Here is a 24510-nt window from a genome sequence, read left to right as displayed (position 1 = left end):
TTTGCCGGGTCACTCTGCCGCAAGTGTGAAAGTAGCCTAATCGGGGACTGTATATAGAAGGGAGTTCCCTCCTCCAACCCTATATGAGATCCTGAGTCGTCGATCCTTTTTAAAGCTGCTTTATACCCAAGTGTGATAGAGATTCTTTAAACTTTTTTTTTTTTAAATCATTAGGCTGGCAGGGCGTGAATGTAGTAGAATATAATGCAGACTGCTCGATCCTATTCTGTGTTAAATCCATCAGACAAGCTCTCTGACGGCTTATACTGCAGCCCCCTTCTCAGCACTTCTGAGCTTATATCTGCTAGTCGTATTAAAAATCGTCTATGTTGCGGCCACAGCACACGGATGATATTTAGGTCCATGTACGACACGGGCCTGGTGACTGCTGGAGACGGGTGTATTCTGTTAGGCCCCTTTCACACGAGCGAGTCTTCCGCGCGGGTGCAATGCGTGACTTGAATGCATAGCACCCGCACTGTATCCTGACCAATTCATTTCAATTGGGCTGTGTACATGATTTTTTATTTTTTTATTTTTTACGCACCAGTTCTGCGTTGCGTGAAAAACGCAGCATGTTCTATATTCTGCGTTTTTCACGCAGCCCTGGCCCCATAGAAGACAATGGGGCTTCAGTGAAAAACGCATTGCATCTGCAATGCGTTCTTCACTGATGGTTGCTAAGAGATGATGATTGTAAACCTTAAGTTTTTCATCTTGTGCGTGAAAAACGCATCAAAACGCAATGCACCCACGCAAAAAACGCGTCAAAACGCAATGCACCCGCGCAAAAAACACTTAACAATCGCAGACAAAACTTACTTAACTTGCTTACAAAATGGTGCAAGTTTCACTGAACGCACCCTAAACGCATTCCAGAGCCAATCCGTCGCCAATCCGTCACGCTCGTGTGAAAGAGGCCTTAGACACAGACTAAAGTAGTGCAAGCCCTTAGTTTCTTGAAGGTCCGTGAGGAAAAGCAGAGGGGTGAATTGCACCATTAACTTCTATGGGTCTATATACAGGAGTTAAAGGAGTTACGCCAATATGCCATGATTGATGTAAAAAATGAAAATCAGACATCATATAGTAAATTAAAATACCTTTCTAACAAAGCTAGAACCAGCCCTGTACCTCACATGGATCCAGAGATCTCCCCATTCACTGATTCAATTGTTCTGCTAGATTATCTTCAGCCTGGCAGCTCAGGGAGTGTGCCCTTTCTGCCACAGTTTCTAACCGGATATACGGCAGCTGAAGATTTAAAGGGTTTCTACCACCACATTTTGACCTAATTAGCTGTCAGACACTAGCGATCTGCTAGTGTCTGCTGTACCTAACCATGCTATTGTAATTCCTTTCTCTGCAGCGGTTACCCTAAAAAACGTAGTTTTATTGGTATGAAAATGAGCCTATGGTGCTATGGGGGCGTCTTTTCAGCACCTAGAGGCTCCGTCCACTCACCATTTCTGCCGCCCAGCGCGCTCCAGCCCGCCCCTCTACTCTAGATTGACAGCCTACTTTTCTCCATCTCGGCTGAATTCTCGCGCCTGCGCCGTGTGCTTCTGTATTCGGCGCAGGCGCAGTGACTGTCTCCCTGCGTCGGCATCTTCACTGCACCGATTACGGCGCAGGGAGCAGTCCTACAGTCACTGCGCCGAATACAGAAGCACACGGCGCAGGCGCAAGTAGGCTGTCAATCTAGAGCAGAGGGGCGGGCTGGAGCGTGCTGGGCGGCAGAAATGGTGAGTGGACGGAGCCTCTAGGTGCTGAAAAGACGCCCCTATAGCACCTAGAGGCTCATTTGTATACCAATAAAACTACGTTTTTTAGGGTAACCGCTGCAGAGAAAGGAATTACAATAGCATGGTTAGGTACAGCAGACACTAGCAGATCGCTAGTGTCTGACAGCTAATTAGGTCAAAATGTGGTGGTAGAAACCCTTTAAACTGAGCATGTTAGACCACCGCAGTGAGACTGACAAAAAAATAAGGAAAAGGCTGAATGCACACGGCCGTGGAATCCCGGCCTGGATTCCTGCTTCATGCCGCAGCTGCACTACAGTAATACACTCGTATGATCTATACCAGTGTATTACTGTAGTGCAGCGGCGGCATGAAGCGCACGGCGTCATAGCAACCAATGACACCGTGTGCTCCTGCTGTCAGCAGGATGCCAGGCCAGGATACCGCGGCTGCGTGTATTCGACCAAAGAACAAACCGCAAGTGGTGCTATAGACACATTTTATTGAAGTCTATCTTCATTTTGTTGGAGTTTTTTTTAAAGCTTTCAGCTTAGGTTATCTACAAGAGAGGTGCCACATAAGGATTAAAGACAGGGGCGTAACTATCGCAGTCGCAGAGGGTGCGACCAGGCCCGGTGAGGGGGTTAGTCAGGCTCCGCCCACCTGCTTAATTTGTGACTAGTTTTAGTGTGGCAGCGCCGGGGCCTTATGCTGGAGGCCTAGAGACTGGAGAAGTGCATATCTTGCAGGTGAGATGAGCGGTCTGACGGGGCCCGGCATTAAGTACAGTGAAAATGCTGGGCCCCATTACATGAAGACTGTGGGCAGTCGGGGACATTGCAAGGGCCTGTGGAAGGCACTACAGGGGACATTACTGGGGCAGTGGGGGACACTCCTTGGGACATTACTGTGGGGGACACTACTGGAGGCAGTGGGGGACACTACTGGGGGCTATGCAGGGCACTAGTGGGGTGCACTACTGGGGACATTATTGGGGGCAGTGGTAAACACTACTCGGGGCTGTGGGGGGCAGTGAGAGACATTACTGGGCGATCAGGGACCAGGGGTGTGACAATTGCAGACAAAAGCCATTGAAAAGTAATTGAAGGTGTTTGCTTAGATTAGATAACCAAACTCAGAAATCTCAGAAAAAAGGAGTGCTAACCATGTTACATCGGTACGTTCTGGAAAGACAGAGGAACAAACTACCAGAATTACTATATCTGACATAGCCGGACACCACCGGGACCTGCCAGATCCCATTGCTCTATAATGGGATGTGTCATGTTTCCATGCAAGCCGAAAACCCGATTTGATCCCATTATAGTGAAAGAGGATCCGGTGGTCCCTCTGCCAGAACAGACTACCGGATTTACCGAACACAGATGTGACCCTAGCCTTGCCTCCTTGGCTCTTGCTGCGTCTTGTTACCCTTTGAACACAAGATGTAGATGTCCAGTGGTGCGTCTGTCTTCAGGTAAAGGTTTTATTTTTGGGCTGTGATGCATTGAGTTTTTGTTAGCGCTCCTGTAATTTTTAAACCCTATGTGGCTGCCACTAGACATTAACTGAGCCCCTGGGAGCCACAATCATGGATGGTTTAGACACACTTCGGCAAATGCCTGTGACGACGAGTCATGACTTATGAGTTTAAAATGCAGCAGAGCATAAAGCGCGTAGAAGTGACATGATGGCCAGAAGCGCGCACAACCACATTCATATGTTTGGAAAGGTACAGCGATGAGCGCTGGGAAAGCCTGCAGCGCTGAATTATTCAGCAATGGTGGGAGGAAAAGCCGAGCCCTTCAGGAGATGGACTACCTGATCCATTTTATGTGTCTATAGCTACTGTGCAAAGTTTAAAAGGCTTTTAATTAGGAATGAGAAGGCTTTGTATTGTACTGTGCTGCTAGCCTGTGGTTTTACAGTCTACTGTAGCTGCTATACCTTTGTGTTACTCACGCAAGTGGCCCCGCTGAGCCGCCTTATTACACAACTCGGGATCTTAATGAGTTTCTTAACTCTGGGATGATACCAGCGGCTGCCAGCCTGGAAGAGAAGACTGGATTGTCAAGGAGTAGTCATGTAGAATACAAAGCTGAAATGGTTTGATCCCTTTAAAATACCCGGTGCCTTTTTACCCAGCATCACCAGTATTAATGCACAATGTGCTGCGCATTCCCCTTTGTAGCCGGATCGTCATCCTCATTCAATTAAGCTGTATTCAGATTGTTAAATGATTTGGAAAAAAGGAGTTAGTGCCGCTCAATATTATCTATTTAACAGCCCATTAGGTTTGCTTTTTTTTTTTTTTTGTTAAATCCAAAACCGTTTTAGGAGGAGGAGCTTTAAGGGTCAGAAGTAAAGTGCTGCCATCTTCGTAGTTCAGCATCTATAGTTAAAGGGGTGGTGCCATAACAGATGCCAAAAGAAATGAAAATAGACATTATATACTACATGACAATCCCTTTCTAACAAAGCTAGAACCAGCCCTGTACCTCACATGGATCCGGAGATCTCCACATTCATTGCTCCAATGTTTCTGCTAGATTCTCTTCAGGCTGCCCTTTCTTCTCCCTGCCGCAGCTCCAGGGGTGTCTCATTTTAGCCGCAGATCTCTCCGTGTAACGGTCACCGCCCCAAACAGAATATATAGCTGGTGGCGGATGAAGGAAAGAACTGAACATGTGCGTCCACCTGAGCCAGGTGGACGTGGGTTGGTCAGGATGGGTAAGTATTGCGTATTAGAAAAGAGAGAGGCGCATCCTAATCAACCAATGGATGAGACAGTGCAAGTCATTCACTTTGATCACCACCTACTATTGAGTGGGTTTTGGCTTTAGCAAGCTATACTTTCTGTTGAGTAGGTAAGGCTACTTTCACGCTAGCGTTTTTTGAGTATGTCATGGATCTGCAAAAACGCTTCCGTTACCATAATACAACCACATGCATCCGTCATGAACGGATCCAGTTGTATTATGCCTTCTATAGCCATGATGGATCCGTCTTAAACACCATTGAAAGTCAATGGGGGACAGATCCGTTTTCTAGATTGTGTCAGAGAAAACGCATCCGTCCTGACACACAATGTAAGTCAATGGGGACGGATCCGTCTTGCTCCAAACCACTTTACGGACAGAAAAACGCTGCAGGCAGCGTTTTGGTGTCCGCCTCCAGAGCTGAACGGAGCCAAACTGATGCATTCTGAGCGGACTTTTTCCATTTAGAATGCAAATCGTTTTGGACCGCTTGGGAGAGCCCTGAACGGATCTCCGAAACGGAAAGCCAAAAAACGCCAGTGTGAAAGTAGCCTTATTTAAAAGGTGTACTTATTTTATTTCTTGGGAAAAATTGCTTTTAGAACAGGAACCAGCAACCTCCGGTACTCCAGCTGTTCAGAAACGACAACTCCCAGAAAGCTTCTTTCACTTCTGTGGGAGTTAGAACAGCCGAGCATGTTTGCATTCTGGGAGTTGTAGTTTCACAGCAGCTGGAGTGCCGAAGTTTGCTGATCCCGGTTTTCGAATTCAAAAATCTGTTTTCTTTATGGCTGAGGATTGATGGGATTAGGCCTCATGCAAAAATCGCATATCCGCAAAATACGGATGCAGACCTACGTGCTTTCCGTATTCATATGTCCGTTCCGCAAAGAGAACATGTCCTATACTTGGCCACAAAAAGTCAATGGGTCCACAAAAAGTAAAGATGCAACACGGATGTTACCCGTATTTTGCGGATCCGCACTTTGCTGACTGCAAAATACATACGGTTGTGTGCATGAGGCCTTGCAGAAATTATTGAAATGCTTTATAGTAAAATGTTCAAGACAGCTGGCGATTTTGGTGTAACCAAAAAATGTTATTAAAGAACAGACATTGCTATAGATTTCCAGTGGTAATTTAATGTGAACTTTAGTATTTTTACAGTTTTTATTTATAGTTTGCGTGTGTAATATATATACGGTACATCTTTAGTCTACCTGATATCTAGTAATTTAGATCAATATGCATGTAATGTTTCTGTACTGGTATGAGAACGTAGAGGAGCTCTCGGGGTGACTAAATAAATATCCTTTACAGTACCATGACAGCAACCTATGTAGGTGGTATTGATTGCCTGTGTACCATTTAACAGCATGTAATAAAATCATACCGCGCGCTGCACATACCGCTTCTTCCTTGTCTGTATCCACTTGTAATTTGTGGTGCTTGAGGCAAATGGAAAAAGCAGCTGACACAGGGTCCTATCTAGGTGGAGACTTCAAACTGCTAGCAATTACCAACCCCATTACTGACGGCAGCAATGACTGGTATTGACAAAAGACCATGGCAGGGGTTACTCTTGGCATGTAGGGCAGTCACAGGAAGAACTGCTGTTATCTGGATAGTTAAAGGGCCTGTCACCTCTCCTGACATGTCAGCTTTAGTAACTACCCGTATTCCCCATGCAGTAACCATTCCGGAGCTTTTTTTTGTTTTGTTGTGCAGTTCCACTGTTATTACTCCTACAAATCTTTTATGATCTATAGATAACTGGCTGTAACGATTCGCCTTTTGAAAGGAGTTTCCCTGCACAGTCTGGCAATGTCGCCTCTAATTATACTGTGTGCATGGACACGACCCCTACTGGTAACTCCCAGTTGTCAGTTTATGTATACATTTCTAGGAGGCATAACAAAGGAACAGAACAATGTAGAGTTTTAAGAAAAGATGCTCCTCAATTGTTATGGGGTATACAATTATTTAGTAAAAACAGACCTGTTGGGAGGTGTGACAGCTCTTCTTTAAGGCTAGGTCTACACGTCGCGCGACACATAGGACACAACTACACTACAACATGTGTCGCGCGACATTGATGTCGCACAAATATATTTATAATGATAGTTTATGGTGTCGCACTGCGACATGCCGCGACAGTCGCAGAAAAATCCATTTCGAATGGATTTTTTGTGACTGTCTTGTCGCAGCATGTCACAGGTCGCAGTGCGACACCATAGACTATCATTATAAAAATTGTCGTGCGACATTGGTGCAACTAAATGTAGTCGTGTGGACCTAGCCTAACTGTGTAAGGTGGTAAATGGTCCAGGCCTCTTTCACACAAGCGAGTTTTCCCGCGTGGGTGCAATGCGTGACTTGAACACGTAACACCCGCACTGAATCCTGACCCATTCATTTTAATTGGTCTGTGCACATTTTTTTCACGCATCAGTTCTGCATTGTGTGAGAATCGCAGCCTGTTCTATATTCTGCGTTTTTCACGCAGCCCTGACCCAATTGAAGTGAATGGGGCCTTAGTGAAAAATGCATTGCACCCGGATTCAATGAGTTTTTCACTGATGGTTGCTAGGAGATGTTTGTAAATCTTAAGGTTTTTCACGTGCGAGAAAAATGCATCCAAGTGGATTGCACCCGCGTGGAAAACACTGAACGCAATCGCAGACAAGACTAACTGAACTTGCTTGTGAAATGGTGCGAGTTTCACAGAACGCATCCTGAGCCAATCCGTATCATTTGTGTGAGAAGCCTAAGGATTGTATTACGGAAGAAGCATTATCACTATCCGCTGCAAAATCTAACAATGAGCACGGTACAAATGCTAAAATCTGCCACACAGAACTTGTGAGTTTTATTTAAGTTGACTATTTAGGTGCAGAAACCATTCCTAAATCCTCCTCAAATCCTGACCGTGTGAACATAGCCTTAAGCCTACATGCACACGAACGTTTGAGTCTTGCAGTCCGCAAATTGCACATCTGCAAAAAAACTGATGACGTCCGTATGGCATCCTTTGTCAAGCATGGGTTGAATTGTTGCAATTTTTGTGGGATGTGTGAATGTGCACCAAACCTTTTTTCTACAGTATAGGACTCTTTAAGTATTGTGAACTTCGCATCTCCACCGACTATAATTCTGTGAGTTCTGTTCGCAACCGTGTCTCAGTAAAGCCAAAGTCCGTCTTCTGTCCATTTGTTGTGCAGTACATTACACTTTTTGTTGCCCTTTCAGCCTGGGGATGGGCTGACTGTAGTGTTCCTGAGTTCAGGATCACCTCTCATGGACTTCCTGAGAGCCTCCAGAAATGTTTACATACACAGAATTGGTCTTTTAAAGGGGGATATCTCAGGATGACAACTTGTCACGTGTTCACAGAATAGGTGTCAGGAGCCTGCATGCAGGAACCCCCAGTGATCACGAGAACGAGGATCCCATGTCCCTGTTTGAATGGAGTGGCAGTCAAGCATGTACACTGCTGCTCCATTCCAACGTTATGACTACCTTCAGCAGTTCCATAGACTTTGAATGGAGCGGAAGTGCACATGCTCGACCACCACTCTATTCACACGTAATGTACCTGTTGTGATCAGTGTGGGTCACCTATCACCTGGCCAGCACGTAATGGATACATTTTGGACAATCCCTTTTAATAATGTTTATGCTTATAAACTTTATATATTAGGGTTTTGTGCCCCTTGTAAAATAAACCTTTTGCACGTCCATGACCCCTTATGTCAGTGTGTCTTACAGATTCCCCCATGTAAACTGTAAGCAATGCTGTGTCAAGTCCTCTTTCTAAGGAGTCGTAGAGGCAGAGCTCATTTCTGTTTTTTTTTTGTTTGATCTTTTAGATTACTACTAAAATGTATCTTCAATCTATTCTGTCTTTTCAGTGTTGGACATGGCCAGACATGTGCCCCTGTACCGAGCCTTGCTGGAGCTGCTCCGAGCCATTGCTTCATGTGTTGCACTGGTACCTTTACTCCTTCCTCTTCCTGGTGTTAATGGAGAAGAAGAGGAGGAACAGTCCGAGTCACAAACATCGGTGGGGACTTTGCTGGCAAAAATGAAGACCTGTGTTGACACCTATACTAACAGATTAAGGTAAGGCTTCCTTGCAGTTGTACACTGCAGTCAACTAATCTGGTTTCAGGATATTCCAAGGGCTTATTCCTACAAGACCAGACATTATACTCCATAATTCTCCTGTCCAGTGCTGTACATGGAGCCTCCAGCTCTTTTTCTGTCAGTTTTTCTGTCGCAGGTTTAGGCCTGATGCACACAACCGTATGTATTTTGCTGCCCGCAAAAAATACGGGTGACGTCCATGTGCATTCCGTATTTTGCAGAACGGAACAGCTGGCCCCTAATAGAACAGTCCTATCCTTGTCCGTAATGCAGACAATAATAGGACATGTTCTATGATTTTGCGAAACGGACACACGGAAACGGAATGCACACGGAGTAACTTCCCTTTTTTCTTGCGGACCCATTAAAATCAATTCCGCATGTGGTCGGTTAAAAAAAAAGAAGGAACGGACAGAAAGTAAATACGTTCGCGTGCATGAGCCGTTATTTTTTGCTTCATTTTTGGTACTCCACCTACTAGGTATGAGGGTAAATGCTCCTTTTAAAACTGGTGAATGTTTTGTAGGTAAGAATTTTAAGTGGCATACTTTGCTTTGTAATTACCAGGTCTCCTAATTTGCTCTAGGTTACATCACATGTTTGGAGATGTTTCGTACGGAATATACGTTGCAGATGTATGACATATGGTTGCATAGGAACAGGAAGAAAATACCTTATACTTTTGCTGTGCATGAATTTAGCCTTATGGCATTTCCTATCGTTAAAGGTGTTTTCCAGGGTTTTAATATTGATGACCTATCCTCAGGATAAGGCCTATTGCACACGACCGTATGGATTTTTCAGTGTTTTTGCGGTCCGTTTTTCACGGATCCGTTGTTCCGTTTTTTGTTTCTGTTGTGTTTCTGTTCTGTTTTTCCGTTCCGTTTTTCCGTATGGCATATACAGTAATTACATTGATAAAATTGGGCTGGGCATAACATTTTCAATAGATGGTTCAGCAAAAAACAGAAAGGAAACGGAAGACATACGGATGCATTTCCGTATGTGTTCCGTTTTTTTTGCGGACCCATTGACTTGAATGGAGCCACGGAACATGATTTGCGGGCAATAATAGGACATGTTCTATGTTGGAACGGAAATACGGAAACGGAATGCATACGGAGTACATTCCGTTTTTTTTGCGGAACCATTGAAATGAATGGTACCGTATACGGAATGCAAAAAACGGCCAGTAAGCAGGGGAAAAAAAACGGCCGTGTGCAGGAGGCCTAAGTCATCAGTATCAGATCAGAGGGGGTCCAACACCTGGTTCCCCCACCAATCAGCTGGTTGAAGAGAAGGCTGTGCGGTTTGCAGAGTGTCAGCACATTGCTTGAAACTCCTGACATCTGTGCTGGCACAGATGCCATGCGTTTAACCCCTTCCATGCCGCGGTCCGTAGGGACCGCTGTATGGAAAAGGTTGAGGGAGGGAGCTCCCTCCCTCTCCCATCGGGGGCTGCTGTGCCTTTTCAGCACCTGATGGGAGAGGGAGGGGGCCCCCCCTACCTCCCCATCACCCAGTGCTCTGCTGTGGCAGCGAGTGATGGGTACCATGGCAACCGGACGCCCTCACAGGCGTCAGGCTGTCCATGGTGCTGATTAGATTTCAGCTAAAGGCAGAAGTCTAATCAGACTTTGTAAAGTGAAAATACAGTACAGTACACTACAGTGTACTGTATTATACAGACATCAGACCCACTGGATCTTCAAGAAGCAAGTGAATCTGGGTCAAAAAAAAAAAAGTGAAAAAAAAGTAAAAATCACATTTATCACTGATTAAAAAATAAAAAAATAAAATTCCCTACACATGTTTGATATCACCACGTTCGTAACGACCTGATCTATAAAACGGTCATGTTACTTTACCCGCACGGTGAACACCATAAAAAAAAATGATGAAATTGAAATTTTGCCCACCTTACTTCCCAAAAAAGGTAATAAAAAGTGATCAAAAAAGTCGTATGTACGCCAAAATAGTACCAATAAAACAGTCACCTCATCCTGCAAAAATCATACCCTACCCAAGATATTTGCCCAAAAACTGAAAAAACTATGGCTCTGACTATGGAGACACTAAAACATGATTTATTTTGTTTCAAAAATAAAATCATTGTGTAAAACTTACATAAATAAAAAAAATAGTATACATATTAGGTATCGCCGCGTCCTTGACAACCTGCTCTATAAAAAATATTACATGATCTAACCTGTCAGATGAATGTTGAAAATAAAAACTAATAAAAACGGCGCCAAAACAGCTATTTCTTGTTACCTTGCCTCACAAAAAGTGTAATCTAGGGCAACCAAAAATCATATGTACCCTAAACTAGTACCAACAATACTGCCCACCTTATCCCGTAGTTTTCTAAAATGGGGTCACTTTTTTGGAGTTTCTACTCTAGGGGTGCATCAGGGGGGCTTCAAATGGGACATGGTGTAAATAAAACAGTCCAGCAAAATCTGCCAAAAACCATACGGCGCACCTTTCCCTCTACGCCCTACTGTGTGCCTGTATAGTAGTTTACGGCCACATATGGGGTGTTTCTGCAAACTACAGAATTGGGGCAATAAATATAGCATTTTGTTTGGCTGCTAACCCTTGCTTTGTTACTGGAAAAAAATGGATTAAAATGGAAAATTTGCCCAAAAATCTAAATTCTGAAATTTTAGCACCATTTGCCATTAACTCTTGTGGAACACCTAAAGGGTTAACTACGTTTTGTAAAATCATTTTTGGGTGGTTTCTATTATGTAAGCCTCACAAAGTGACTTCAGACCTGAACTGGTCCCTAAAAAGTGGGTTTTTGAAAAAATTTCTGAAAAATTTCAAGATTTTCTTCTAAACTTCTAAGCCTTGTAACATCCCACAAAAATAAAATATCATTCCCAAATTGATCCAAACATAAAGTAGACATATGGGGAATGTAAAGTAATAACTATTTTTGTAGGTATTACTATGTATTATAGAAGTAGAGAAGTTGAAACTTGGAATTTGCAATTTTTTACAAATATTTGGTAAATTTGGTATTTTTTTATAAATAAAAATGAATTTTTTTTACTTCATTTTACCAGTGTCATGAAGTACAATATGTGACGAAATAACAATCTCAGAATGGCCTGGATAAGTCAGTGTTTTAAAGTTATCACCACTTAAAGTGACACTGGTCAGATTTGAAAAAAATGGCCAAGTCCTTAAGGTGAAATAGGGCAGAGTCCTTAAAGGGTTAACCAGTTGATTGGCGGGGAAAGGGGGGGGGGGTGTCAGACCCACACCGATTTGGTACTGATGACCTATCAAGGGTAGGTAATCAATATTATAATCCTGGATAATCCCTGTTAACAGTTTTTAATATATACAGTATGTCCCTCCTCTGGGACGCACCTGTGTGCAGTTATCTCTGTATATTCACTTAGACAGAAAATGTCATCAATTACTATTAACACCTCCCCATGTACAACTAAGCTCAGAAAAAGCAGAGATGTATAAATGACACGTGTTATTGAATGCTGCTCAGCTCCTCCTGCTCTATATCATGCTGCCTGCAGATTGTGCTGCATTTTGTGGTGACAGGTCCTTTTTAACCACCTCAGCCCCCAGTGCTTAAACACCCTGAAAGTCCAGGCCACTTTTTACACTTCTGACCTACACTACTTTCACCGTTTATTGCTCGGTCATGCAACTTACCACCCAAATGAATTTTACCTCCTTTTCTTCTCACTAATAGAGCTTTCATTTGGTGGTATTTCATTGCTGCTGACATTTTTACTTTTTTTGTTATTAATCGAAATTTAACGATTTTTTTGCAAAAAAATGACATTTTTCACTTTGTTGTAAAATTTTGCAAAAAAAACGAGATCCATATATAAATTTTGCTCTAAATTTATTGTTCTACATGTCTTTGACAAAAAAAAAATGTTTGGGTAAAAAAAAAATGGTTTGGGTAAAAGTTATAGCGTTTACAAACTATGGTACAAAAATGTGAATTTCCGCTTTTTGAAGCAGCTCTGACTTTCTGAGCACCTGTCATGTTTCCTGAGGTTCTACAATGGCCAGACAGTACAAACACCCCACAAATAACCCCATTTCGGAAAGTAGACACCCTAAGGTATTCGCTGATGGGTATAGTGAGTTCATAGAACTTTTTATTTTTTGTCACAAATTAGCGGAAAATGATGATTTTTTTTTTTTTTTCTTACAAAGTCTCATATTCCACTAACTTGTAAAAAAAAATAAAAAGGTCTATGAACTCACTATGCCCATCAGCGAATACCTTGGGGTGTCTTCTTTCCAAAATGGGGTCACTTGTGGGGTAGTTATACTGCCCTGGCATTCTAGGGGCCCAAATGTGTGGTAAGGAGTTTGAAATCAAATTCTGTAAAAAATGGCCAGTGAAATCCGAAAGGTGCTCTTTGGAATATGGGCCCCTTTGCCCACCTAGGCTGCAAAAAAGTGTCACACATGTGGTATCTCCGTATTCAGGAGAAGTTGGGGAATGTGTTTTGGGATGTCATTTTACATATACCCATGCTGGGTGAGATAAATATCTTGGTCAAATGCCAACTTTGTATAAAAAAATGGGAAAAGTTGTCTTTTGACCAAGATATTTATCTCACCCAGCATGGGTATATGTATGTAAAATGACACCCCAAAACACATTCCACAACTTCTCCTGAATACGGCGATACCACATGTGTGGCCTAGGTGGGCAAAGGGGCCCACATTCCTTTTAGGAGGGCATTTTTAGACATTTGGATCCCAGACTTCTTCTCACGCTTTGGGGCCCCTAAAATGCCAGGGCAGTATAAATATCCCACATGTGACCCCATTTTGGAAAGAAGACACCCCAAGGTATTCAATGAGGGGCATGGCAAGTTCATAGAAATTTATTTTTTTTGGCACAAGTTAGCGGAAATTGATTTTATTTATTTTTTTCTCACAAAGTCTCCCTTTCCGCTAACTTGGCACAAAAATTTCAATCTTTCATGGACTCAATATGCCCCTCACGGAATACCTGGGGGTGTCTTCTTTCCGAAATGGGGTCACATATGGGGTATTTATACTGCCCTGGCATTCTAGGGGCCCTAAAGCGTGAGAAGAAGCCTGGAATATAAATGTCTAAAAAATTTTACGCATTTGGATTCCGTGAGGGGTATGGTGAGTTCATGTGAGATTAAATTTTTTGACACAAGTTAGTGGAATATGAGACTTTGTAAGAAATAAATAATAATTTCCGCTAACTTGGGCCAAAAAAATGTCTGAATGGAGCCTTACAGAGGGGTGATCAATGACAGGGGGGTGATCAATGACAGGCGGGTGATCACCCCCCTGTCATTGATCACCCCCCTATAAGGCTCCATTCAGATGTCCGTATGTGTTTTGCGGATCCGATCCATGTATCCGTGGATCCGTAAAAATCATACGGACATCTGAATGCAGCCTGACAGGGGGGGTGATCAATGACAGGGGGGTGATCAGGGAGTTTATATGGGGTGATCACCCCCCCGGAAGGCTCCAGGGAGACGCCTGTATGTGTTTTGCGGATCCGATCCATCTATCAGTGGATCCGTAAAAATCATGCGGACATCTGAATGGAGCTTTACAGGGGGGTGATCAGGGAGTCTATATGGGGTGATCACCACAGTCATTGATCACGCCCCTGTAAGGCTCCATTCAGACATCCGTATGCGTTTTGCGGATCCGATCCATCTATCAGTGGATCCGTAAAAATCATGCGGACGTCTGAATGGAGCTTTACAGGGGGGTGATCAATGACAGGGGGGTAATCGATGACGGGGGTGATCAGGGAGTCTATATGGGGTGATCACCACAGTCATTGATCACGCCCCTGTAAGGCTCCATTCAGACATCCGTATGCGTTTTGCGGATCCGATCCATCTATCAGTGGATCCGTAAAAATCATGCGGACGTCTGAATGGAGCTTTACAGGGGGGTGATCAATGACAGGGGGGTAATCGATGACGGGGGTGATCAGGGAGTCTATATGGGGTGATCACCACAGTCATTGATCACGCCCCTGTAAGGCTCCATTCAGACGTCCGTATGCGTTTTGCGGATCCGATCCATCTATCAGTGGATCCTTAAAAATCATGCGGACATCTGAATGGAGCTTGACAGGGGGGTGATCAGGGAGTCTATATGGGGTGATCAGGGGTGATCAAGGGTGAATAAGGGGTTAATAAGTGACAGGGGGGGGAGTGTAGTGTAGTGGTGCTTGGTGCAACATATTACTGAGCTACCTGTGTCCTCTGGTGGTCGATCCAAACAAAGGGGACCACCAGAGGACCAGGTAGCAGGTATATTAGACGCTGTTATCAAAACAGCGTCTAATATACCTGTTAGGGGTTAAAAAAATCACATCTCCAGCCTGCCAGCAAACGATCGCCGCTGGCAGGCTGGAGATCCACTCTCTTACCTTCCGTTCCTGTGAGCGCGCGCGCCTGTGTGCGCGCGTTCACAGGAAATCTCGCGTCTCGCGAGATGACGCATATATGCGTGACTGTGCGCAGGGCTGCCACCTCCGGAACGCGATCCTGCGTTAGGCGGTCAGGAGGTGGTTAATTGCAATGCATCCTGGGAAATGCAGGTGCTTAATGAGCTGTTGCCCACTTACAGAAAGGAAAGAAAGTCCTCTAGAAATGTGAGTAAAAGAGTTTTAAAGCAATTCAGACTTGTATCTTATGACGATGACTTTATACGAAAAATGGTAGTCTGTGTTGGCTCCAAAGAAATGTTCATATCCTGTAGTCCTTAGGAAACCATATGGCCAATGAATGTTCTCTGTAAATGTGCAGTCAGGTAAAGCACTTATGTTAGGCACATAGTTATGCTGACAGGTCTCCAGTTTGAGGGGGTTTATATATCTAGGTTGCAAATATTCATTTTTATGGGACTGCATCTATAATTTACGTAGCTGTGTGTAAGAGGCACGGATGTCGGTGTTTGCTACTAGATAAATTAACAGATTAAATTATTAGCCTCTTCTTGGCCCTTCACTGCTGCCTGATACATTGCAGTAGTTTTACAATGACTGCAGAACATGTAAGAAGGTTTTAACTTTATTTTTTTAATCATGAGAAAATACAGACGGTTTCCAATAGTGACTGCTGGTATTCAAACATGTGTAATTCTCTCCATGACACCAATGCTTACGGTTATTTATTTAGAGAGCGTGATCAACCCTAGTAAAAACCATACTGCCTAGGACTAGGTTGATCATGCTGAATGCAACGACCCCTGTTTAGCAGCAGTCCATTGCATCGTTTTGGATAAATCATTACTTTTTGTTTTATGTTAATATTGTGTTTTGAGCACCAAGGGGCAAGCCTAGCCCTTTGGCGCACCAATTCACCTCTGCCTTGGCCACTCATTCTTTCCCACTGATATACATGGCCAGGCATCCTCACTGTTCTGTTGCCGGGCCTTAAAATCTAGCATGTGTCAATTGAAATCTCACCAGTGGATGTATGAGATTTCAGGGCAGGCATCAGAACCGTGAGGATGCCTGGCCCTGGCAGAAAGACAGAGGTAAATTGGTGCTAGGAGGGGCTAGGTCTGCCACTTGGTGCTCCAAACACCTCATTAGAAAAAAAAAAGTATTGATTTCTCCAGAACGACACAACCGATTGCTGCAAGACAGTGGTCTTTTCACTCAGTATGATCGCCACTGCCAGGTAGTATACCCGGTTTACTAAGGATGATCAGGCCAATTGATGCTCTTTAAGTTTGGAAATTCAAAAGTAAATGAAAGAATAATTGGGTAATATTCACGAGTAACAGTCTCTAGACTGAAATTGACCAGCCTGATAGGTTAGGGATTGGTGAAAGCCAGTTGGATCAAGAGTGGTGATGGTAAGAACTGACTAGACCTAATTAGACAACAACCCAAAAAGGTTAAGTATCAGTTGAAACTTCTTAGTGCACTGGTTCCATGAGCACTTCCAGTCCCGTCACTTATGGCCACAATCCACTACAAGTAATAGTTATTTTGTGTGACTGTTGACAACCCCTTTGCATATGGTTGGATATGATATGCATCTGATTTAATCAGTTAGATTTTTCTTTTGGCTAGAAGGAAAGAGAGAACCTCTTTTGATGATGCTAGCCTAAAAAAAAGCTTTAGAATGATGAGACATGGACATACATACTTGGACTGGAAGATCAAATGTCAAACCTGCTATGGTGTTTGGTTAGTGATTAGCACTGAAAGTCACTGTACTTTCAAATAATTTCATTTAATAGAGAATGGTGTAACTAGCATATTTGTAAATCACTTCATCTGAAAACTCTGCCTGCATCCAATTGAAAAAAGCCATATAGTCCACTAGGGGTCTCGCTTCCACCTAAGTTGCAGTCCACTGCCTTTTGTCAGGCAAGATCCGTCCCTGGTAACAGAGACACAGAAGATGCAGAAAGCTGAGATCCTGAGCCTGATAAAATAACTGCTTCTACACCTGCTTCTGAACATCACAGGAGCTTCCTCTGTGTCTGTGTGATTTAGCCCTTCTTATCTGTTATGTGAGCTCTAGAACTGACAACAAACAGTGGGAAGTAAAGGAAAGGCTGTTACAGCAGTACAGTGCTGGCAGAAGGGAGATGCCCCTGCTTGTGTGAGAAATGCATCTAGCTCTGCAGCTGCAACAGGGAATAATATGGCTGAAGAAAACATTAGGGAGGCCCAAACGTAACAGTTCCTTCACAGTTATGATTGTACAATGAAGCACATTCCTTATGCAAACCTTTTTTGAAAGTTCAAGTATATTTGGAGGGTACATGTTACAAGAGTTGTACAGATATAGTCTCCTGATCTGACATTGGACTTGGAGACAACTGGGTGGCACAGTTGCTGCAATAAGTCTGACACCAATGAGCATTGTACGTGGGTCCCATTAATTAGTTTGACTTGTGCATGACATTCATTGTTGCGCCTCTCCTCCTTCAGTGTCGGATTGGGTAGGAGAGTATGCCTTTTAAAATAGTTCGTAAGCATGTCCTAGAAAGAACTTGGAAAACAATAGTCAAAAAGTAAAGGAACACTTGAAAAGCAGAGGATTGTAATCTGAAGCCTGGATACCGCTGCAGATGGAAACGAAAATGAGAAAATGCATCTTTTCTGTGGTTTCTGCTTGTTGTGAAGGATCACACCCGAGCCCCATTGTAAAGGCTTGAAGATGATAACTTTTCTGCTATATACAGAGAACGGTTTTCACTGGGCCAAGTAAGGGAGCTTTAGCGCAGAGAAATGGGCTTTTTTAAGTTTTGGTTTTTTTGTAATGTAAACAAAAACTTAGTTTTTTTTGTTTTTTCAATCCCAAGGCAAAATATAATTCTTGTCTGATCTCGAGAGACAGATGTAAGCTACTTTCTGCTGCACCAGCTATCTGCTTACAAAGAAAGGGGCTGGAAAAAGTGCGTGCTGGCATGAAAGTCTGTGGAACGTATTTGTAAAGAAAAGTGCTGTGCCAACAGAAAGTGGCACGTTACCCAATTAACTCATTTAGTCTAATCCCCGATCAGATTTGTTTTTATTCCTACTCCAGAAAGCTCTTTTGCCAAGTTGTTCTCTTTGTCACGGGAGGCTATACTGCGGCGTGTTTTCTCAAACCGCCTCATGATGACTGATGCCAAATTGGACAGCGAAATGTCAGGCTACAGATTTTGCTGTTATGGCTCGTAAAGACCGCATAGTGCAATTAACATGCACGTGCTATTGATCAGCAAGAGCACCAGCTTGTGTAAAGCTGACATTACTATTGTTTGCTTCCATCTACCTTGCCTAAGAGCACTTCTTGTGCAGTAGTTTGTTAGTTTCTGTGATTTCTAAGAAAATGCCTCAAAAGTCTCGTATATCAGCAAACCGATAATGTGCTGAATGCAGGGAAACAAGGAAAGCTGATTGCGAAGGAATCGGGTAATTTGATTTATTGTCGGTAGCACGGAAACAGCCGTACACCTTGCCTGTGTCGTCCCCGTGGGTTCAACACCTAATCATACGGCAAGTGAATTTATCTGCTTATGTGATTTGAAAACGGAATGCTGATGTGATTTGTGACTTCCTCGTCTACCCCAAAGATTTGAAGAGATGATAACTCTGCGTTTCCTAAACCAGCAATTTAATTTCAGCATTTCACATTCTTTGTATTTTTCTGGCACTTTAGTCCCTGAAATAGGCTGTACCAGTGTAATCTAAGGCTGCGGTCACACTACCATCAGAGGCGCTGTCAGCAGTCCCTGAACACTCTACGGCTCTGTTCACACTACCATTGGAGTCTATATTGTGGTGGTATTACACTGCCCAATCTTCAGGCTGTTTACACAGGTCGATGCAAATTTTGAACGAAAGGAACAATTGCTACTGCGGTCATTCCTCCCTCATTCTCTTCTACAGATGATCGGTAGCACATCCCTGATCACACAGGGAGATGTTCTGACGATTATCGGGCATCTTTCAACCTGAACGCGCATTTGCTCAGACATAGGCCGCTTTCACGTGAGCAAGTTCAACACATTAAACTCGCAGCGTGCGTCTGCGGAAGCGCGTCCTACGGACAGGGTCGCATAGCATTATATTGATTTGTTTTATTATTGAGTTCTGGAATGTCTTGTATAACACCGACAGCATTATGTCAGTGTTATGAGCTGTCTTTGAGCATCCATTCCTCTGAAAGCCCACTGTGTGAAGCTTCCACCTCAGCCACTTGAATATCTGGCAAAAACAGTGTTTGCATATGGAGATGGAAATGGAAAATTGATCAGCCCATCGCCCCAGCCAGTGGCAACACTTTAAAGGGGTTCTGTCATCAGCTAAGTCGCAATGTGCACTTGAACATCGTGGTCTTGGTCCCTTCTTCCTTGGTGCCCGCATTCTTGAGAAAATGGATGTTTTATAATATGCAAATGATCCCTAGGAGCAATTAGGGCAATGCTATTGCACCGTGTTGCTCCCAGAGGCTCCGCATACTGCCCTTCACACTGCACCTCTACCAGTGACTGATAGGGCCCTGCAGTGAAGACGTACTCACGCCTGGCACTGAAGTCTTGCGGGCATGTGCTGTACAGGGATGACTCTGATGACCCTTTAACATCAAAGTTAAGCTAGAGTGTAGTTGCAACCACTGAAATGCCACCCGGGGGTCTTGAAATGTGGCCGGTTATTGCCATACTCTCTGGTCAGCTCTTCGAGAGGCTGTTAGTGGGCTCAGAGGCACTTATTTAAATTTTCATACTTTTCCACAGTACCACACTGCGGCAGTGGTGCCAGTGGATATTTGACATCTGACAAATTATTCAATCATCTGCCATTAGGAAAAAAAAGATACAACGTTTTAGCCTACGCAAGAGTAAGATGGTGGGATTAGTGCGTTTTCCAGAGTGAATTAGGAAATCTAGCTTTCGTTAATGGTCTGGTGCTGCCCTCCTTTCCCACCATAAATGCTGCCATGTGTTACTAGAGCTGGGATGTCATCTATTGTTTTCTATCTTACCCAAAAACTCACAGGTCCAAGAAAGATAAGGCCAAAGCTGGAGTGAAACCAGATGCATCTGATCCTGAGCCAGAAGGACTAACGTTGTTAGTGCCAGACATTCAGAGAACAGCTGAGATAGTGTATGCCGCCACCACCAGCCTCCGCCAAGCAAATCAAGGTAAGAGCGGTCACAGGACAGAGGCTTGTCAATTATTTGATTCCAAAGATCTAGGTTTAGCCTTTTGTTATTTTCACTAGATTTAGGGTACTTTCACACTTGCGTTAAAGTTTTCCGGTATTGAGTTCCGTCACAGGGGCTCAATACCGGAAAAAAAAAAAGCTTCAGTTTTATCCTAATGCATTCTGAATGGAAAGCATTCCGTTCAGTATGCATCAGGTCTTCAGTTCAGTCACTGTTACGGTATTTGGCCACAGAAAATACCGCAACATGCTGCAGTATTTTCTCTGGCCAAAACTCCGGAACACTTGTTGGAATGCCGGATACGGCATTCATTTCCATTGAAATGTATTAATGCCTGATCCGGTACCAAGTGTTCTGGAAAATCGGATCCGGTTTCACGATATGCGCAGACTTCTAAAAATGAGATAAAAATAAATACCAGATCCGTTTTTCCGGATGACACCGGAGAGACGGCTCCGGTGTTTCAATGCATTTTGTCAGCCGGATCCGGAAACAAATGCTATCAGTTTGCATACGGATTTCCGAATCCATCAACGCAAGTGTGAAAGTACCCTTAGTTGTATATGCAAATAATGAAACCTAATGGTAATGCAGAGACATGGAACTTTGCTGCATACTATTGGATAGTAATGTGATCCGTTTTCATTTGTATCTTTCAGAAAAGAAGATGGCCGAATTCTCCAAAAAGGTCTCTGTGAAATCAAAACCTTTCTCAGTCTTACGGTCCTTGGAAGAGAAATATGTTGCTGTTATGAAAAAACTTCAGTTTGGTAAGAAAATGACTAGTCCCACAGATGATCTGTATAAGTGGCCATATTGGTTGAGTTATTTGTGTGTCTGCTGCCATCTCTGAGGTTGGCATAGTGTAGTGATTGACCCCTGAGGGCAGCATAGTTATAGGGGATAGGTTCCTTTTCAGGTCTCTATACTGCCTATCTAAGGCATAAGTTTTGGGCATAAGGACCAATCACTTTTCTTTTAAATGTTTTATTTCATGGTTGCACTCCAGAAGCAATAACTTTATTATTTTTCCATCAACATAGTTATGAGGGCTGTTTTTCATTGGCACCCTTTTGGTGTACTTACAGCCTATTGAATTTATTATAAACTTTTGTTAAGAATGAAAAAATGCAATTTCACAAGAGTTTTCTGCTGTTCCCTGTGCAGTGTAAATTCTGTTTTACCATTTTCCACTGGTCATTGTGATTACGATGAATAGAAAACTAAAAGAGAATCTATTAGACCATGCCTAATAGTTGTACAGGCATGTCAGGCCGTTAGACCCTTGTTAGGCCTGTGGTTTCTAGCCACTTAGATGCCGTAGTCACCAATCCCCTGTCTAACTAAGGGGTTAAAATTCCATGGTCAGCGTTTTCTCCAACCCTGGCAGGTTTTAGCCATGCTGTAGGTCATAGCTGAGCTCCTATGGGGATTCTGGGTGTACAGCTAGCCCCATGCACATAACATACATGTACCTCACTCTTCATTAATGGCTGAGCCTGTGCCCCCTGCTGCCCCCACCCACAGCTTTGACAGCATTTCCTCTTGGTTTGTTTGCTGAGAGAGCCATCATTGTCACTAGGCGGAGGAGGCAGTATTCACGGTCCCTACACACATGATTTTGTTCTGGAGTTTTTTCACTAAAACAGCCATAGAAAACTACCCATGTTTGTTTTTGTTGTTTTTTTTTTCTTTAGCATACAACTTGTGCTTTTTATGTCTTCTTTTTTTTTTTTTTTAAACAGCTGTGTGAATCGTTTTTTTTCTGCCATTTTTCTCATATGGAGATGTCAAAATGCCGGAAAAAAAATGAACAAAAACTTCAACATGTTACTTTTTCAAAAATATCATAGACCCAAACTAAGAAACACCAGTAGAAAAAAAAAAAAAACGGTTGTGTATTCTCTTTTTTATATTTCCCATAGACTGTGTGCACAAAAAAACACAATTACAAACCTGTCTGTGAATTCACTCTAAAATTCCTTTTTACATGAAAATATTGAAACTATATTTACAACCAAACTTGCCAACATTTGCCTTAAAGGGGATCTCCAGGAATAATGGCGTTTTGTCGAGTGCCAGAATATTCATACCTACCTGCTTTCCGCCGTCTGGTCCTCCGCGCTAGTACCTGTGGCTCCATGTTCTGGTCCCCGCAGTGTTGACATCTGGTGCAGCATAGGCATGGTCACATGCTCTGCTGCAGCCAGTGACTGGCTTCAGCAGTCATATGCCCACAGCAGCCTTCCATTTCATGTTCTCTTTGTATAGTATAAAACAGTCATACATTTTAGAGGCGAGTTGTTGGTTACTCCTCTCTTCTATCATCTATCAAACTCGCAAAGAAATGATAGCTCTTTTTTCCACCATCTACGTCCCTAGAGATTCTCCAACAATGGGAATGCATAGGCTGACCCGCTTCTTTGGAGATCCTCTAACAAAGGAAACATCGTGGTGTGACCCAATTACACAGCGTCTTGCTGGCTCTTTTCTAACACTGCACTTCAAAAGCAGATGTTTCAGGATGTCCGCTAATGGACAGAATGAGGTCACATTATAGTCCACTGTTTTGGCAACTTCTGTCACTAATCATTGTAGTTTGCATGAATTGAATTCTCGTACAAACATACGTGGTTATTTGGAAGCTTTATGTGATGCATTAAGAACAGCTAATATAACTGGCTATGGATGTAGTGTGACATATATAGGGCATGGGCAATTCAGCTGAAGAGCATTATATCACTGTTCAGTTTCTTGTCTTAGGTGGCAGCTCGTCAGTCCATTAGACATTTCAGAGGTTGGTCATTGCATCTTTTGGTTTGTGTCCGTTCTCTTTCAGATACCTTTGAGATGGTGTCTGAAGACGATGACGGAAAGCTGATGTTTAAAGTGAATTACCACTACATGTCTCAGGTGAAAAACGCGAGTGATGCAAACAGTGCAGCACGAGCCAGACGCCTGGCCCAGGAGGCAGTGACCCTTTCTACATCGTTACCCCTGTCATCCTCATCCAGCGTCTTTGTCCGATGTGATGAGGAACGGCTAGACATCATGAAGGTAATGTATTCCCCGTGAATGAATAAAAAATGTTAAGGTTGTTATAGCATGAATACTGTAACCTAGATGCTTCTGGTATCCCAAAGGATCGTGACTGCAGTGCCGTGTTACATCCTCTGGTTACCTTGCTTTGCATTCGGTGTGCAACTTGCAACTATGACACATGTAATAGTCAAATCCATGACATTGTAGATAGATAAATGTGCTTCCAGAATGTGCATCGTCTGTGCTTCATAGTTAGAGGGGTTATCCCATGACTAATGTAAAAAAGGAAAATCAGATACACCATACAGTACATGACAATCCCTTTCTAACAAAGCTAGAACCAGCCCTGTACCTCACATGGATCCAGAGATCTCCCCACTCATTGCTCTGCTAGATTTATATCAAGCTGGCTGCTCAGGGGCGTGTCCATGCTTTCCCTATCACAGCTCAGGAGGCAGGTGAAAGATGAAACTGAGCATGTGCGGCCTTCTCAGTGAGCAGGACAAAGAAGAAAAAAAAACAGCAGGTGGCACTATACAGATACATTTTATTGAATAATTCAGTGGTTATACCAAATTTGTATTACATCCTATTATAAAAGAATTCAGATACAGGTGTTGGTTTGAAAACTGTTGAATATTTTTCACGGGACAACCCCTTTAACGTACTGCTTAGGCTTTTATGATCCTTGCAGGTCACTATGACAAAGAAGCAGCAATGTTTTACCAGTTCCCCTTCTGTTCTCTCTGCTTCTTTCTTCTAGTCATCAGATGGTTGGGCCCTCAGAATCCTGAATTGACCCTGTTAGTGTCCCTCTTGGAACTATGATTCCCCGGGTGAATTCCTTGCTTGCGTCCTAATACTTAGAATAGAACCCTTACATGATACTCACTGGGTGTCATACAGATGCCAAGGCAACTGTACCATCTGGCATGTGGTTGTCTCTCCATGCCAATTCTGGATTGGGTGGAAGAGTATGCCAGAGGGGACACTTGAAAAGGGTTTTCCGACTCTTTTTAGAAATTTTGTGCTGATGGTTTACATTCAGTAAAATGAGTCCCTTACTATTGTAGTGTCTGTAGTGAAAATGCCTCTGTAAGCCAGTCTCTAAACCAGTCAAGTTACCATTC

General features: G+C 43.3%; 1 protein-coding gene across 10 annotated transcripts in view; it reads left to right on the top strand.

Annotated features, from left to right (window-relative positions):
- The window catches only part of BIRC6 (baculoviral IAP repeat containing 6), a 312461-nt gene that overhangs the window by 265770 nt on the left and 22181 nt on the right, over positions 1–24510 (top strand). For all 10 annotated transcript variants that reach the window (XR_005778475.1, XM_040429565.1, XM_040429564.1 and 7 more), the window contains 4 exons: positions 8416–8626; positions 20169–20314; positions 20998–21108; positions 23178–23395. Coding sequence is in view for 9 of the 10 variants with exons in the window: in XM_040429565.1 (XP_040285499.1) it covers positions 8416–8626; positions 20169–20314; positions 20998–21108; positions 23178–23395 (686 nt within the window). In the remaining variant the exon portion in view is untranslated. The remainder of the gene's footprint in view (positions 1–8415; positions 8627–20168; positions 20315–20997; positions 21109–23177; positions 23396–24510) is intronic.

This window comes from Bufo bufo, chromosome 4 (assembly GCF_905171765.1).
Source record: "Bufo bufo chromosome 4, aBufBuf1.1, whole genome shotgun sequence".
Taxonomy (NCBI): Eukaryota; Metazoa; Chordata; class Amphibia; order Anura; family Bufonidae; genus Bufo; species Bufo bufo.
This window is presented reverse-complemented; position numbering and strand designations above follow the sequence as displayed.